This window comes from Musca domestica, unplaced genomic scaffold (assembly GCF_030504385.1).
Source record: "Musca domestica strain aabys unplaced genomic scaffold, Musca_domestica.polishedcontigs.V.1.1 1, whole genome shotgun sequence".
NCBI lineage: Eukaryota > Metazoa > Arthropoda > Insecta > Diptera > Muscidae > Musca > Musca domestica.
The window spans coordinates 11292869-11310748 of NW_026712114.1; the positions used below are offsets into that span (position 1 = coordinate 11292869).

The window sequence follows — 17880 nt, forward strand, 5'->3', positions numbered from 1 at the left end:
AAGGGTCAAAGTATTGAATAACCAAAACGATTATAAAATCCGAAATAAGCAGTATGTTCTCTTCCTATTTTACACATTCTATTAATTCTGCTAACTTAAGATCTGCTCTGAAGATGGGTCGACTATATCTGATTCGGTCGACTATATCTGGTACCTCACGCACATGTTAACATTATTATCACATGTCTCTTATAAAGTGAAGGAAGTAGTCTGTGTAGTCCAAACCTGGCACGTCACAATATTTATATCATATTTATTTAGGTTCGATAGGAAATGGACAATATTGGCCTATTCCTTCGGTACCCACTCCATAGAGGGTCAAAATATTTTAAAATAATCGTACATTGGCTGAGGTATACATCTATCAGCAAAACCGATCAATACTTTTTTACTTGTTTCTTTGCAATATTGCCGAAGACACTTTATACCTCAAGTCAACGGATTCCAAGAAATCTCAATCCAAATATTTCAAAAAATGTGGAAGAGAAGGAACTTTCACCCTCTATTTCGGTAATTTTGCGCTCTTACATGCGCCTTCTCGATCCAAGTTGGATAGAAATATTAAAATATGACAAGATTACACCAATTCGGACGCAGCCTTTTCAGAATTGCAGTGCGCACTCTACAAGCAGATGGACTCGACTCCAAATTTCCTGAAAAGGATTGGTTCCAAACACAAATGACGTCGTTATTTTCATGAGGGACAGCATGATATATTCCCTACCTTGCTACATGGTTGTGGGTATAAATAAGTAAATATACAGGATGAGATAAAAAAAACTGTACATTTTTTTTAAATTTTATTGAATGAAAGCAAAAAATGCCGGAAATAGCATCAAATTTTTGAATAAGCGTACATTTGTTCGAACTTGTCACCTTTAGCACGAGTTATGGCCTTCGAAACCATCACACGGTGCCCGATTTTTGTTCTGCAGTATTTTGGCCCATTCTCGGCGAAGCGCTTGCTTGAGTTGATCGACACTTTGGTATTTTTTAGAGCCAACCTTGCTTTCCAAAATCCTCCAGACACAATAGTCCAACGGATTGGTATCCGGATATTTTGGTGGCCATTGTGCGCGGGAAATAAAGCGAGGAACCTTATTTTGTAACCATTCTTGTGTGGCGCTTACTGAGTGCGATGGTGCTGAGTCCTGTTGGAATTTTCAAGTTCTGTGGCCAACACGTTTGCGTGCCTAAGGCTTTAATACACCTTCTTGCGATAATATTCGGCATATTTATTCTGATGCCACTGTCGATTAATACGTGCGGAGAGCGACCATCGGCTGTTATTTTCGCAATAATATTCGGCATTTATTCTGATGCCACGGTCGATTAATACGAGCGGAGAGCGACCATCGGCTGTTATGGCGGCCTACACCATCACCATGGCCGGCGCTTGAGTTCTGGCGGCCAACCGAAGGTGCACATTTTCGCCTGACCTCTTTGCCAAATAAGCACAATCATTTTGATTGTTTACAAACTGCTGGACAACGAATGTTTTCGCATCGGAGAAAACCAAATTCGGCAGTTCCCCACTCTCGGCCAAGCAACCGAAGCAACTCTTTAGCTCTTTTGCGTCCATTTTCTTTCTGTTGCTGTGTAAGTTCTTGCACTTTTTGGAATTTCAATGGCTTTACCCCGAGCTCATTTCTCAATATTTGCCGAATGGTTTATTGCGATATGTTCAGCTCACGAGCCATTTTCGGCCACTGGGACGCGGGTTTCGATCAAGTCGCTTCTTTACCTTTCTAACCATTTCTGCTGATGTTGCTGTTTTCTTTCGTCCACCTCCTTGAGGATGGGCTACGCTACCCGTATCACGGTAACGAGCGATGATACGAGACACAAAAGATTTATTCACATTGAAATGCTGGAGTGCTCTAACGATAGCCACTTGTGGCTTTCCAGACAAATATAAAGAAATCACACTATCACGCTTGAATTCCATCACGAATAATTTTTTTTCTGATAAATTCTCACCAAAATGCTTTTGTACGCTTGTAAACAATATAATGAGCTATGACTGGAATCATTTTAACAGCTGTCGGACGAGTGGCTTAGAAATGACAGCAGTCTGAAGTTGGATACAGTTTTTTTTTGTCCATACCAATATTTTTATCTGTATGATGAGAGGAAGTATGAAGGTGGAATATTTCGGTCGACTATATCTGGTACATCATGCATGCGCACTTTAACATTTTCTAAAAATTATCACATATCTCATATAAAGTTAAGGATGTAACAAAATAAAGTCGAAATCTGGCACGTCGAAATATTTTTATACCATCTAATATTCTATGGAGGGTATATTAACTTTGTCATTCCGTATGTTACTCCTTGAAATATTCATAATAGACCCTACAAAGTATATATATTCTGGATCAGCGTAAAATTCTAATTCTAAATTTTGTCTGTCCTTCTGTCTGTTGTAATCACGCTATCTTTCGAACGAATTGAGATAAAAGGCTAAAATTTTGCATACATGCACAGTTTACCAGTAGGCAGGTTAAGTTCGGAAATGACAAAAAATTTTGTGTGCAGATCCAAGTCTTCGTATAGATCCAAGACCCAAGTCTTCGTTTCAAATTTCCTACTGGAAGATCCTTATGGGTACTACAACCTATGGCAAAAAATGTTGTCCAGATCTTCGTATAGCCCCCACATAACGGTACCTCCCGATATTCGGTGTTTTCATGATTTTAGCGACATTATTCACCGGAATCGTTTCAAAATTCGTACTTAAAGTTCGTAATGGGTACCAAAAATTTTGTATGCAGGTTTACGTCTTCGTATAGCCCCCCATATAACGGCACCTCCCGATAGACGGTATTTTGACGATTTCAGAAACATTATTTATTGGAATCGTTTCAAATTTCATACTGCAAGATCCTAATGGGTACTACAACTTAAGGCAAAAAATGTTGTATGCAGGTCCAGATCTTCGTATTGCCCCCATATAACGGTACCTTCCGATATTCGGTATTTTCATGATTTTAGCGACATTATTTACCGGAATTATTTCAAATTTCGTATTTGAAGTTCGTAATGGGTACTACAGCCTATAACCAAAAATTTTGTATACTGGTCTACGTCTTCATATAGCCCCCATATAACGGGTTTCATTAAAGTGGTGGTTTTCGGTTTTTTATTTTGAAATTTTTCGAAATGGTGAAGGATATTAAAATTTCTGGCAGGCTGAACTTGGCTGCTTTTTTACTTCATATCATATTTATTTAGATCCAATACGAAATGAACAATATTGGCCATTTCCTTCGGAACCTACTCCATAGAGGTTCGACAATTTGAATAATCATAACAGAAGTCAAAATATACTTAAATAATCGAACATTGGCTGAGGGTATACATCTGTCGACAAAACCGACTGATATATTTTAACTTCTTTTTGATCGTATTTTTCTTGTGCCAGAGGTGGGTCTTTTCGAATTGAAAATAAATGGAATAGTCGTCTATTAAAAATACATTAACAAATATTAGAGGATAGATATTTTGACGTTCCTTAGATATGTTAATCAATACATTGTTGCACCTTATCACTACTAATATTACATCTTATCATGTCATATCTTTGCAGATACAATGATGTTAAAGGCAATTTAGAAGTTCTCTACGCAAGGCAACACCTAAAAACCCCAAACACACAAAAGACAGTACCGTCTCCAACATCATGAGAGGTATGTTGGCTCAAGATGACGCCCTCGTCCCAATTTAAATTCTTTTGGTATTTTTTTCCAGGTCGTCGCATACCATTGGCCCTACCCAATACGGGGACATTGCATCGCAAGCGGAACACCTATTATTTGCGTGGCATTATTGTGATAACCCTTGTAATATTTCTATTCCTGCAGCTGCATGCTTTTAATTTTCGTGAGTAGCAGAAAATGCGAAATTCTGTATTTTAGAAATGATTTTTTATGAAACTAAATTACAGCTGAATCCCGTGATCCTCTGCTAACAGAACCGACCAATGACTCGGTTGATGCCATACTGTCGATGGTGCCATCGGTGCTACACAAATTCCTGCAGCCCAAGACACGTAATCAAACCTTAGCAGCCAGTTGTAAGTATACGAAAAGAAAGGAGAATATTCGAATATTTTAATTATGTATATCCTTTGTCTCTCTTTTTGCCCTCTCACTCTCTCTTCCCTCTCACAGTACACCAAAATGGTACACTAATTAACGGTATGTTGGCCGGTGGAGGTGTCGGTGGTGTTGGTGGCGGTGGTGGCTTGGTTAGTTTTGTCGATTTATATCATCCACCAAATATCAGTGAAATTAAACGACAAATTGCCAAATATAATGACATGCAATTAGTTTTAAATGAATACACCTTTGGTCCGTTACAAAATGATTCTGTGATAATTGTAATACAAGTAAGTGTTTAAGTGTGTGATAATTCTCATTTTCATTTCAATTTTTCTTAAATTAGTTTTAAATGATTATTGGGCCAATAGTGAATAATTTATTCAAAACAGCTGGATATTAGAAATCATTTTTCTGAGAATATATTTTTAAAGGGTAACACAAAACATGGTGAATTTTGAAAGAAGGACTTTTAGAGGAAGGGTTTGAATTTGTGACAATTTTGATTTTTTAGGATAATAATTTGAAGGATGATCAGAGATTAAATCGTGGATTTTAAGGTATATTTTTTAAGGAATTATCACAGCTCCTATCGTGGATTTTTGTTAGAATACTTTTTTAAGGACTATTAAAGCAAAAATATTTAATATCAACTATTTTTATTTGAAGGACTATCTGGGATTTCCAAAAAAATATGAATCGGCTATTTAAACAAGTACAAAAGTAACCAGTAAAGAAAGTCCTAATGTCGGACGGGGTCGATTTTATGATACCCTACACCACTTTGCTAATATAGTAGAGCTCCACATAACAATTAAAAGTTTTTATGGGAGAATTCAATCATACAAGCTATGATTATAATTACAATTTAAAATTCAAAGGACTAAGTATACCGGAGCATTTGTATCTTTTAAATTCGGGCTTGTATTGCCCATTTGGTGCGAAATTAATTTGAAATCAGATAAAAATATATATGGGAGCTATATCCAAATCGGAACCGATCTCGATAAAATTTGGCAAAGATATTTCTGAGCTGTATTTGATATATTTCCCTGAATATGGTTGTTGCAGAGTGCATATTACGGCTGTGGGTAACAAATACTACAAATCGGATGAACACTATATATGGGAACTATAGCTATATCTGAACCGATCTTCACCAAATGTGGCATACTAGCTTCTAGACTCAATTCGGTCGTATGTGCCAAATTCCATCCCATTTGGGCAAATATTAGACGTTTGGGGCACAATCAAATGTAAATCGGACGAACTTATATATGGGAGCTATATCCAAATCTGAACCGATCTCGATAAAATTTAGCAAATGTATTTCTGAACTGCATTTGATATATTTCCCAAAATATTGTTGTTACAGAGTGCATATTACGGCAGCGGAGGACAAAAATAACAAATCGGATGAACAATATATATGGGAGCTATAGCTATATCTGAACCGATTTCGATCAAATTTGGCATACTTATTTGCAAGCCTAATTTGGCTGTATGTTGAAAATTCCATGCTATTCGGACTGATATTACACGTCTGGTGCACAATAAAAGGCAAATCGGACGAAGATATATATGGGAGCTATATCTAAATTTTTACCGATTATCTTCAATTTCAATAGGGTTCGTCCTTGGGCCAAACAAATGTAATTTGGAAAATTTCATCTCAATCGGATAGTAAATGCGACCTGCATTTTGTTCACAAGAATACATGGACAGACGGAAGGACTGAAATGCATAAATCAACTCAGAAAGTCATTCTCTGCAGATCATCAAAAGGAACTATGGGTCTATCTCGTTTCCTTTTGCCTGTTACAAACAAATGCACAAATGTGTAGGGTATAATAAGCTCCACCGGGCCGAACTTTTGATTTTTTAATGGAATTGTCTGAAATTCTACACAAGGAGTTCTCCGTGAGTATTTTACCCTCTGAAAGAGAATTGTCTTTATAGATCCACGATATCGTATAGTACTCTAACAGTGGTGCCCCCCGATATTGTATATTTACTCCCTGGAAGAGTATTGTCTCACTACACAATATCGTGTAGACCCCCCATAAAACGGTACCTCCCTATATTCGCTTTTTTATGATTTTAGTAACAATATTCACAGGAATTATTTCATATGCCATATTTGATGTTCCTAATGGGTTCCACAGTCCATGACAGCCCCCATACAACGGAACCCCCCGATATTCAGTATTTTGATGATTTTAGCCACATTATTCCCCGGAATTGTTTCAAATTTCGTATTTGAAATTTTTAATGGGCATTACAGTCTATGGCAGTAAATTGTCTATGCTGGTCCACGTCTTCGTATAGCCCCCCTATATTCGGTATTTTTATGGTTTTACAGATATTATTCACCAGAATTGTTTCACTTTTCATATTTAGAGTTCCTAATGGGTACTACAGCCTATGACAGAAAATTGTCTATGCTGGTGCAGGTCTTCGTATTGGCCCCATATATCGGTACCCCCCAGATATTCGGCATTTTGATGATTTTACCCACATTACGCCATAATTTTATTGAATGAAAGCAAAAATGTCGGAAATAGCATCAAATTTTAGAATAAGTTTAGGTTTGTTCGAATTGGTCACCATTAGCACAAATTATGACCTTCAAACGGCCAATGAAACCGTCGCACGCTGCCCGAATGTTGCTCTGCGGTATTTTGGCACATTCCCGAAGCGAAGCGCTTGCTTGAGGTGATCGACACACTGGTATTTTTTTAGTGCCAACCTTGCTTTAAAAAATACTCCAGACACAATTGTCCAACGGATTGGTATCCTGAGATTTTGGTGGCCATTGTACGCTGGAAATGAAGCGAGGAACCTCATTTTGTAACCATTATTGGTGGCGCGTGCTGAGTGCGATGGTGCTGAGTCCTGTTGTAATGTCCAAGGTCTGCGGCCAGAATATTTTCGCGATAATATTCAGTATTTATTCTGATGCCACGGTCGATTAATACTAGCGGAGAGCGACCATCGGCTGTTATGGCGGCCCACATCATCACCATGGCCGGCGCTTGAGTTCTGGTGGCCAACCGAAGTTGCATTTTCAACTGACCTCTTTGACAAGTAAACACGATCATTTTGTTTGTTTACAAACTGCTGGACAACGGAGAAAAGCAAATTCGGCAGTTCACCACTTTCGGCCAAGCGAAGCAACTGTTTAGCACTTTTGAGTCTATTTTCTTTCTGTTGCGGTGTAAGTTCTTGTACTTTTTGGAATTTCAATGGCTTTACCCCGAGCTCATTTTTCAATATTTGCCGAATGGAATATTGCGATATGTTCAGCTCACGAGCCATTTTTCGGCCACTGCAACGCGGGTTTCGAACAAGTCGCCTCTTTACTTTTCGAACCTTTTCTGCTGATGTTGCTGTTTTCTTGCGTCCAGTACCACGGTAACGGGCGAAGTTACGAGACACAATAGATTTATTCACATTTAAATGCTGGAGTGCTCTAACGATAGCCTCTTGTGGTTTTCCAGGCAAATATAAAGAAATCACACAATCACACTTGAATTCCATCACGAATAACTTTTTCTGGAATATGCTCACCAAAAATCTTTTGTATGCTTGTAAACAATATAATGAGCAATCACTGGAATAATTTTAACAGCTGTTAAAATGACAGCATTTCAGTTTTTTTTTTTTTTATTTTTAATTTTTTTATGATTTTAGGTACAATATTCGGCGGAATTGCTTAAAATTTTTTATTTGAAGTTCCTAATGGGCACTACAGCCTGTGACAGAAAATTAAATACTCTATGCAGGTACTATTCTTTGTGTAGCCCCATATAACGGTACCTTCCTATATTTGATATTTTGATGATTTTAGCTACATTATTGTTCATCGGATTTTTGTCAAGTTTCGTTTTGGAATATTGTAATGGTTTGTCCAGATCCACGTCTTCGTATAGACCCCAATATAAATGCGACTTCTCATATTTCGGCGCTTTAACGATTTTAACAGAATTTTAACGAATTTTAATGTTTTGAAAATTTCAAAATTCTTTTAAAATGGTGGAGGGCCTCCAAAGTTCGTCCTGGCTGAACGTACATGCTTTTTTACTTGTTATATTATAATTTGAGCACCGAGGGAACCGATTTTTAATTTTTGAAATTTTATGAAAATGGCTATATCTAAAGCCATAGCTCATGTATATGTTTTAATCGATTTTATATTTAAAGCTTCCTTATAGCAATGACATTTGAGGTTTATTGTAAAAATCACATATGACAAATTTAATGGAAATCGATCAAGATCAACATATAGCTCTTATAAACAGTTCCATTCGATTTTAAAGTTCTACCAGTCGGAAGCCGTAACACGTATTATATAACGATTATAGGATATCATACTTCACATAAATTTCCAATATAAGCCTATATTCATTACGGGTGTTGGGTATCTTTGCCTGTTCTAATTACAAAATTTAATTTCTTCTTTAAAAAAATTATATTTTTCTTAAATTTAATTAATTGTGTTTTCTCTCTCTCTCTCCTCCTCTCTTTCAGGTTCATACTCGTATTATATACCTACGCCATTTGATCGTGAGCCTGGCACAGGCTCGTGATATTTCTAGAGTTCTATTAATATTTTCACATGATTTTTATGATGAAGATATTAACGATTTAGTCCAGAGTATAGACTTTTGCAAAGTAATGCAAGTGAGTAAAATTGCAGGCATTTTAAAATTCCGATTTCGAAATTTTTAATTTATTTTATAATATTTTCAGATATTTTATCCATATTCAATACAAACACATCCAAATGAATTTCCTGGCGTTGATCCGGATGATTGTCCACGTGATATTAAAAAAGATCAGTAAGTTTCAAGTTGTTGGTTTATAATTTTTGAGATTCATAATTCATTTGTAATTTGAAAATTTATTTAATTATATATTTTTTTTCGTTGTTGCAAAATAGTCAGGCTTAATCCCATTATTGTTGTTTTTATTAAAACATTTGTTTTTCTTAATTCTATTTACTTACAGAGCAATCATTCGGAAATGCAACAACGCCTTGTATCCAGACTTATATGGCCACTATAGAGAGGCCAAATTTACGCAGACCAAACATCATTGGTGGTGGAAGGCGAATCGGGTATTCGATCAGCTGGAAGTTACAAAATATCATACAGGTGATTATCTATATTGATAAAAGAGTAAAGTAATTACTGCATTACTAAAATATGGCTGGTTTTCGGAAATTTGTACCAGAACGGTACGGAATGTATTAAAAGATACTAAATATGGTACCCTTTGTATTTGAGGAACCAGTAGGGCCAGAACTCTTACATTTGGAATGAAGATCACTGATGGCGTGTATGATAGATGTACCAAAGGGTTTCAGGAAATTCGCACTAAAAGTGAACAAAAACTACTAAAATGTACTACATTTGGTACCGTTCCGTATCATGTGAACGCTTAGAGTAAAAATCTTGGAATTTGGAATGGGAATCAGGGTTGAGGAGTAGAGTCGATGTAAGGAGGTATTTCAATTTGAATGTGGAGAAACGGATGGAGCAGCAATCCTGAAATTTGAAATTAGGATTACTGGCGAAGTGTAGCACTGGGATATGGAAGAAGTTTTCGAAATTGTTGCATATGTGCACGAAAAGTAGAAAATGGTATAAAAGTTGGTAAACTTACGATTTGGGCGATCCGATAGAGCTGGGATTCTAAAATTTAGAAATGAGGCTACTATTACTTTCTAGAGCTGAGAAATGTAGGTAGTTTTGGAAATTCGAACTTATGTGTACTAAATGGTACTAAGTTTGGTACAATTCAAATTTTGGGAGTACCAATAGAGTTGGAATTCTGAAATTTAGAAATAAAATTACTATTGGACTGTCTGATATCGGTAGTTTTGGAAATTTGTACTTATATGTACTAAAATGTACTACATTTGGTACAATTTGGCTTTAGATGAAGCGATGGAGCTGGAATCCGGAAATTTGGAAAAAAAAAGATTACTGTTGGAGTGTAGGATTGGGTTATGTAGAAAGTTTTGAAAATTCGTACTTATCTGTACTAATCGATAAGTATGGAATCCTGAAATTGGGTAATAAGATTTCTTTCTTTGTTATTGAAATGTGTTCTTATGTGTACTAAATTTGGTACAATTCGGATTTGTGTGAACCGACTGGAGTTGAATCCCGAAATATGAACTTAATATTACTGTTTTATAGGATATGTAGAAGCTTTTGGAAATTTGTACTTTTGTGTACTAAATGATAATAAGTTTGGTATAAATTGGATTTGCGTGAATCTACAGCATTTTTCTGAGTTCTGGTGTTGGGGTCAGACCATTGTTTCAATGGTATTACTTGGAGCCGATCTAGCGACGTCTGTCCGTCCATCTGTCTGTCTGTCTGCTATCTAGTGCGCACGACAACTCTCGAAGGGAGTATCCGATTCGATCCAAACTTGGTACATCGTAATATTATTATGAAATTTTTGTCAAGTTCGGAGATGGGCAATATCGGGCCACACCTTCTGGTACCTCCCCCATTCAATGTCAATATTTTCATAGAAAATAATTTACCGCACAGAAAGAGAAAGGATAATCCGATTTTGCTACAACTTTGCGAATCCCAATATTTGCATCAGTGCTAGGTCAGGTGCGAGAATGGACAATATCAGCCCACTCCATCAAGTACCTCCCCCACAAAGGATCAACATTTTGAACCATTATAACTCTTATAAATAAATATATAAGTCCAGTTGTCTTCAAATTACACACATCACAATATTTGTATTAACCCAAGGTCAGATGTGAAGATGGAATATATCGGTCCACTCCTTCTGATACCTACAACAAAAGGTCAAAATTTTGAATATCCATGAAGATCAAAAAACACGAAATTAACATCCGATTCCGTTCAGACTTCGCACATCGCAATATTTCCATCAAAACAAGATGTGTTATAAAGATGGTAGAAATCGGAGCATTCCTTCTGGTACCTCCCTCACAAAGAGTCAAAGTTTAGAATAACCAAAACTATTATAAAATCCAAAATAAGCATTCGGTTCTCTGCATATTTCACACATCCCATTTTTTCTACTAATACCAATACTGCTGTGAAGATGGGATATATCGGCGCACTCTTTCTGGTACCTCCCCACAAAGAATCAATATTTTGAATATCCACGAAGCTCATAAAATGCGAAATTAACAACCGATTCCATTGAAGACTTGGTGCATCTCAATATTTCTATGAACACCAGACGTGTTATAAAGATGGTAAAGATCGGACCATTCCTTCTGATACATCCCCACAAAGGATTAAAGTTTTGAATAATCTAAAAGATTATAAAATCGGAAATAAGCATCCAGTCCAAAGGGACAACATTTTGAATTTCAACGAAGCTCATAAAACGCGAAATTATCATTCGATCGCATTCAGACTTGGTACATCTCAATATTTCCACCAATACAAGATCTGTTATAAAGATGGTGGAGATCGGACCATTTCTACTGTTACCTCCTCCACAAGGGGTCAAAGTTTTAAATAACCAAAACGATTATAAAATCCGAAATAAGCATCTGGTTCTATTCATATTTCACACATCCCATATTTTCTACTAACACCAGATCTGCTGTGAAGATGGGACATATCGGCGCACTCTTTCTGGTGCCTCCCCCACCAAGGGTCAAAATTGTGAATATCCACGAAGCTCATAAAACGCGAAATTAACATCCGATTCCATTTAAACTTGGTACATCTCAATATTTCTATCAACACAAGTTCTGCTATAAAGATGATAGAGATAGGACCATTCCTAGTGGTACATCCCCCACATAGAGTTCAAGATTTGAAATACAAAATCCGTTTTAATCTTAAAAATACCGAATGTAGCTGTTGTATTAAGGTCTAAACGACGACATGGACCTGCATAGGTAACTTTTGTCATAAGTCATTACAATATTCAAATGCGAAACTTAAGAAAATCGCTGAATAATGTAGCTAAAATCATCAAAATACCGAATATCGCGAGGTGCCGTTATATGGGGGCTATGCGAAGACGTGGACCTGCACAGATAATTTTCTGTCATAGGCTGTAGTATCCATTAAGAACATCAAATACCAAATTTGAAATAATTCCGGGGAATAATGCCGCTAAAATCAACCAAATACCGAATATCGAGAGGTACCGTTATTTGGGGGCTATACCAAAACGTGGTCCTACATGACCCATTCTCAATACCAAAAGTCCTGCGGATATAATATATATTCGAGTAAAATTTTATCCATCTACTTCAATTCGTTCGGAAGCTAGAATATGATTTCCACAGACGGACAGACGGACGGACATCGCTAAATCGACATAGAATTTTATGTTGATCAAAAATAAATATACTTTGTGGGGTCTAAAATGTATATTTCAAGGTGTTGCAAACGAAATGAGAGACTTAATATACCCTCCAAACTATGGTGGAGGTTATAAAAATGGAATACTTCGGTCGACTATATCTGGTAACTCACGCACATTTTAACATTTTCTAAAAATTATCCAAAATCGCTTATAAATTGAAGGAAATAACCAGTATAGTCCAAACCAGGCACTTCGCAATCTTTATATCATATTTATTAAGGGCCGATACGAAATGGACAATATTGGCCCATTCCTTCGGATCCTAATCTATAGAGAGCCAAAAATTTAAATAATCGAACATTGCCTTAGGGTATACATTTGTCGGCAAACCCGACTGACACATTTTAATTTTTTTTTTTTAATAATAAAAAGACTTCACAGCGTATACAGGGTTGCCCATATTCGACGGACCCATCTGGCAACGCCATAACTTTTGACAGAGATGTCACATCGCTTAATGACATACCGCGTTTGAAGCGTCACGCCACGCGAAATAGTTGAAATTTCCATTCAACAGAAGAAGTCAATTGTGAAAACTCAACGTGCTTTTAAAACATTAAAAAATGTGAGAAGTGCGCCTTCTAAGAACACCATTAAGCGTTTATACGAAAAATTTTCGACTGGTAAGACTCTTTCTAATCCGAAGAGGCCATATAAAAGTCGACCAAGGCGATCGGCCGAGAATATCGCTGCCGTACGAGCCAGTGTTGGGCATGGCTCGGTCCACTTTACAACGGATTATTCGCATTGATTTGCATTTGTTCCCGTACAAAATTCAATTGACGCAAAGAATATTGCCTGCGGACAAGCCTCGTCAATTGGAATGGGCCCAAAGGGCCCAAAGGTCCGTCGACCCTGTAGTTATAATAAAAAAAATATAATTAAAATCACAGTTAATTTAAAATAATATATCACACAACGTTATATAGGCTCTTGAAATTGAATATCTTGTGTTATCTTGTTTTATTTTTCCTATCGTATTATTTTTTTATAAGGACTGGTGCTATTCCTGGAAGAGGATCACTATGTGGCCGAAGATTTCCTATATCTGCTGGAAATGATGCAGCGGCGGACAGCAGATCTGTGTCCCCAATGTAATATACTGTCGTTGGGCACGTATTTGAAAACCTTCAACTACTACACCTACAATAGCAAGGTGAGTAAGCCAAACAAATACAAAAATTAACTAATATTACTAACAAATACACATAAAAAGACTAAAGTGACATTCAAAAAAATTTTTTAACATAAAATTAACAACAATTTCTAATTTTAAATTATGTTTTGCATTTTATGAAAATATTTTCCTTTTTTTTTGGTTGAAAAAAAAAAACAACTTTTTTAATGTGCAAAATTCATTGTTTCATTTCAAAAAAACAAACGTTAATTTTTTATTTCTCTTATAAATATGTATTTGTATTATTAAAAAAAAGAATCCAGATATTTTGGAAAAAAAACATAACCTCAAAAGTATATATATATATATATATATATATATATATATATATATATATATATATATATATATATATATATATATATATATATATATATATATATATATATATATATATTAATTTTATTGAATGAAAGCAAAACCAGTAAAGAAAGTCCTAAAGACGGGCGGGGCGGATTTTATGATACCCTACACCACCTTGCTAATTTAGTTGAGCTCCACTTAATAATTAAAAGTTTTTATGGGAGAATTCAATCACACACGCTATGATTATAATTATAATTTAAAGTTCAAAAGACTAAATATGCCGAAGCATTTGTATCTTTTAAATTCGGACTTGTATTGCCCATTTGATGCGAAATTAATTTGAAATCAGATAAAAATATATATGGGAGCTATATCCAAATCGGAACCGATCTCGATAAAATTTGGCAAAGATCTTTCTGAACTGTATTTGATATATTTCCCCAAATATTGTTGTTACAGGGTGCATATTACGGCTGCGGAGTACAAAAATAACAAATCGGATGAACAATATATATGGGAGCTATAGCTATATCTGAACCGATTTCGATCAAATTTGGCGTACTTATTTTCAGACCTAATTTGGTTGTATGTGAAAAATTCCATACTATTCGGTCTGATATTACACGTTTGGTGCACAATAAAAGGCAAATCGGACGAAGATATATATGGGAGCTATATCTAAATTTTTACCGATTATCTCCAATTTCAATAGGGTTCGTCCTTGGGTCAAACAAATGATTTGTGCACAGTTTCATCTCAATCGGATAATAAATGCGACCTGCATTTTGTTCACAAGAATACATGGACAGACGGAAGGATGGACGGACTGACATGCATAAATCAACTCAGAAAGTGATTCTATGCAGATCATCAAAAGGAAGTATGGGTCTATCTCGTTTCCTTTTGCCTGTTACAAACAAATGCACAAAGACATAATACCCTGACCACCTTGTGGTGTAGGGTATAAAAATGTCGGAAATAGCATAAAATTTTAGAATAATTTTAGATTTGGTCGAATCGGTCACCTTTGGCAGGAATTATGGCCTTCAAACGGCCAATGAAACCGTCACACGCTGCCCGAATGTTGCTCTGCGGAATTTTGGTCCATTCCCTGCGAAGCGCTTGCTTGCGGTGATCGACACTTTTGTTTTTAGTGCCAACCTTGCTTTCCAAAATACTCCAGACACAATAGTCCAACGGATTGGTATCCGTAGATTTTGGTGGCAATTGTGCGCTGGAAATGAAGCGAGGAACCTCATTTTGTAACCATTCTTGGGTGGTGCGTGCTGAGTGCGTTGGTGTTGAGTCCTGTTGGAATGTCCAAGGTCTGCGGCCAAAATATTTGCGTGCCCAAGGTTTTAATACACCCTCCAGAATATTTTCGCCATGATATTCGGCATTTATTCTGATGTCACGGTCGTTTAATACGAGCGGAGAGCAACCATCGGATGTTATGGCGGTCCACACCATCACCATGGCCGGCGCTTGAGTCCTGGTGGCCAACCGAAGGTGCACATTTTCGGCTGACCAAGTAAACACGATCATTTCGTTTGTTTACAAACTGCTGGACAACAAATGTTTTCTCATCGGAGAAAACCAAATTCGGCAGTTCACCACTTTCGGCCAAGCGAAGCAACTCTTTTGAGTCCATTTTCTTTCTGTTGCGGTGTAAGTTCTTGCACTTTTTGGAATATCAAAGGAATATTGCGATATGCTCAGCTCACGAGTCATTTTTCGGCCACCGCGACACGGGTTTCGATCAAGTCGCTTCTTTACTTTTCGAACCATTTCTGTTAATGTTGCTGTTCCACTTTTCGGAATTTCAATGGCTTTACCCCGAGCCCATTTTTTCAATATTTGAAGCGAGGAACCTCATTTTGCAACCATTCTTGGGTGGCGCATGCTGAGTGCGATGGTGCTGAGTCCTGTTGGAATGTCCAATGTCTGCGGCAAAAATGTTTGCGTGCCCAAGGCTCTAATACACCCTCCAGAATATTTTCGCGATAATATTCGGCATTTATTCAGATGCCACGGTCGATTAATACGAGCGGAGAGCGACCATCGGTTGTAATGGCGGCCCACACCATCACCATGGCCGGCGCTTGAGTTCTGGTGGCCAACCGAAGGTGCACATTTCAGCTGACCTCTTTGCCAAGACCATTTGGTTTGTTTACAAACTGCAGAATAAGGAATGTTTTCTCATTGGAGAAAACCAAATTCGGCAGTTCACCACTTTCGGCCAAGCGAAGAAACTCTTAAGCTCTTTTGAGTCTATTTTCTTTCAGTTGCGGTGTAAGTTCTTGCAATTTTTGGAATTTCAATGTCTGCTGTCATTTTTCAATATTTGCCGAATGAAATATTGCGATATGTTCAGCCTACGAGCCATTTCTCGGCCACTGCAAAGCAGGTCGCTTCTTTACTTTTCGAAACAATTCTGCTGATGTTGCAGTTTTCTTCCGTCCACTTCCACTTTTCGGAATTTCAATGCCTTTACCCCGAGCTCATTGTTCAATATTTGCCGAATGGAATATTGCGATATGTTCAGCTCACGAGCCATTTTTCGGCCACTGCAATGCGGGTTTCGATCAAGTCGCTTCTTTACTTTTCGAAACAATTCTGCTGATGTTGCAGTTTTCTTCCGTCCACTTACACTTTTCGGAATTACAATAGCTTTACACCGAGCTCATTTTTCAAAATTTGCCGAATGGAATATTGCGATATGTTCAGCTCATGTGCCATTTTCCGGCCACTGCAACGCGGGTTTCGATCAAGTCGCTTCTTTACTTTTCGAACAATTTCTGCTAATGTTGCTGTTCCACTTTTCGGAATTTCAGTGGCTTTACCCCGAGCTCATTTTTCAATATTAGCCGAATTTAATATTGCGATATGTTCAGCTCACGAGCCATTTTTCGGCCACTGCGACGCGGGTTTCGATCAAGTCACTTCATTACTTTTCCAACCATTTCTGTTTATGTTGCTGTTCCACTTTTCGGAATTTCAGTGGCTTTACCCCGAGCTCATTTTTCAATATTAGCCGAATTTAATATTGCGATATGTTCAGCTCACGAGCCATTTTTCGGCCACTGCGACGCGGGTTTCGATCAAGTCACTTCATTACTTTTCCAACCATTTCTGTTTATGTTGCTGTTCTCTTGCGTCCATTTCCTTGACGTCGTGCTACGCTACCAGTATCACGGTAACGAGCGATGGTACGAGACTCAAAAGATTTATTCACATTTAAATGCTGGAGTGCTCTAACGATAGCTACTTGTGGTTTTCCAGCCAAATATAAAGAAATCTCACTATCACGCTTGAATTCCATCACGAATAACTTTTTTTCTGGACAATTCTCACCAAAATGCTTTTGTAGGCTTGTAAACAATATAATGTGCTGTCACTGGATTAATTTTAACAGCTGTCGGACGAGAGGTTTAGAAATGACAGAAGTCTGAAGTTGGTTGCAGTTTTTTCATCTCACCCTGTAGTAGTCGTATCGACGCAGCTGTTGGAGCAATAAACTGTCAAACCAATTTTGGAATTCAAATTTTTGAATGAATTTTTTTTCAACTTTGTAGAAATTTAAAAAAAATGCATATCAAAAACAACCTCCAATTGGGCTCGTATAGGAAAACATGTGTACGTCTACTTATTTTTGAAGAAACCTTTAATTTTTTTTTGGCATATCAATGTTCCTAGACGTTGATGCATCTGCCTGTATTCTTCTACCATGCCTCAAATGAATCCCACTAGATTAGAGACGTATACGCAATGGATATGACAGTTGAAATCCGCTCGCCTTTGTAAGTGTAAAAGTACTCTAAGAGTCAGTCACTCAAGGTGCCTTAATTTCCCACAATTCAAACAAAATATCTGGATTCTACTTTATATCTGTATTTATTT

The 17880-nt window shown here is 37.0% G+C and overlaps 1 protein-coding gene across 4 annotated transcripts in view; it reads left to right on the top strand.

The window, feature by feature from the left end:
- The window catches only part of LOC101890401 (alpha-1,6-mannosyl-glycoprotein 2-beta-N-acetylglucosaminyltransferase), a 92223-nt gene that overhangs the window by 57214 nt on the left and 17129 nt on the right, over positions 1 to 17880 (top strand). For all 4 annotated transcript variants that reach the window (XM_059118903.1, XM_059118897.1, XM_059118901.1 and 1 more), the window contains 8 exons: positions 3593 to 3692; positions 3754 to 3885; positions 3950 to 4078; positions 4176 to 4393; positions 8634 to 8786; positions 8856 to 8944; positions 9114 to 9259; positions 13493 to 13653. In XM_059118903.1, the coding sequence (XP_058974886.1) occupies positions 3686 to 3692; positions 3754 to 3885; positions 3950 to 4078; positions 4176 to 4393; positions 8634 to 8786; positions 8856 to 8944; positions 9114 to 9259; positions 13493 to 13653 (1035 nt within the window). In that variant the 5' untranslated portion in view covers positions 3593 to 3685. The remainder of the gene's footprint in view (positions 1 to 3592; positions 3693 to 3753; positions 3886 to 3949; positions 4079 to 4175; positions 4394 to 8633; positions 8787 to 8855; positions 8945 to 9113; positions 9260 to 13492; positions 13654 to 17880) is intronic.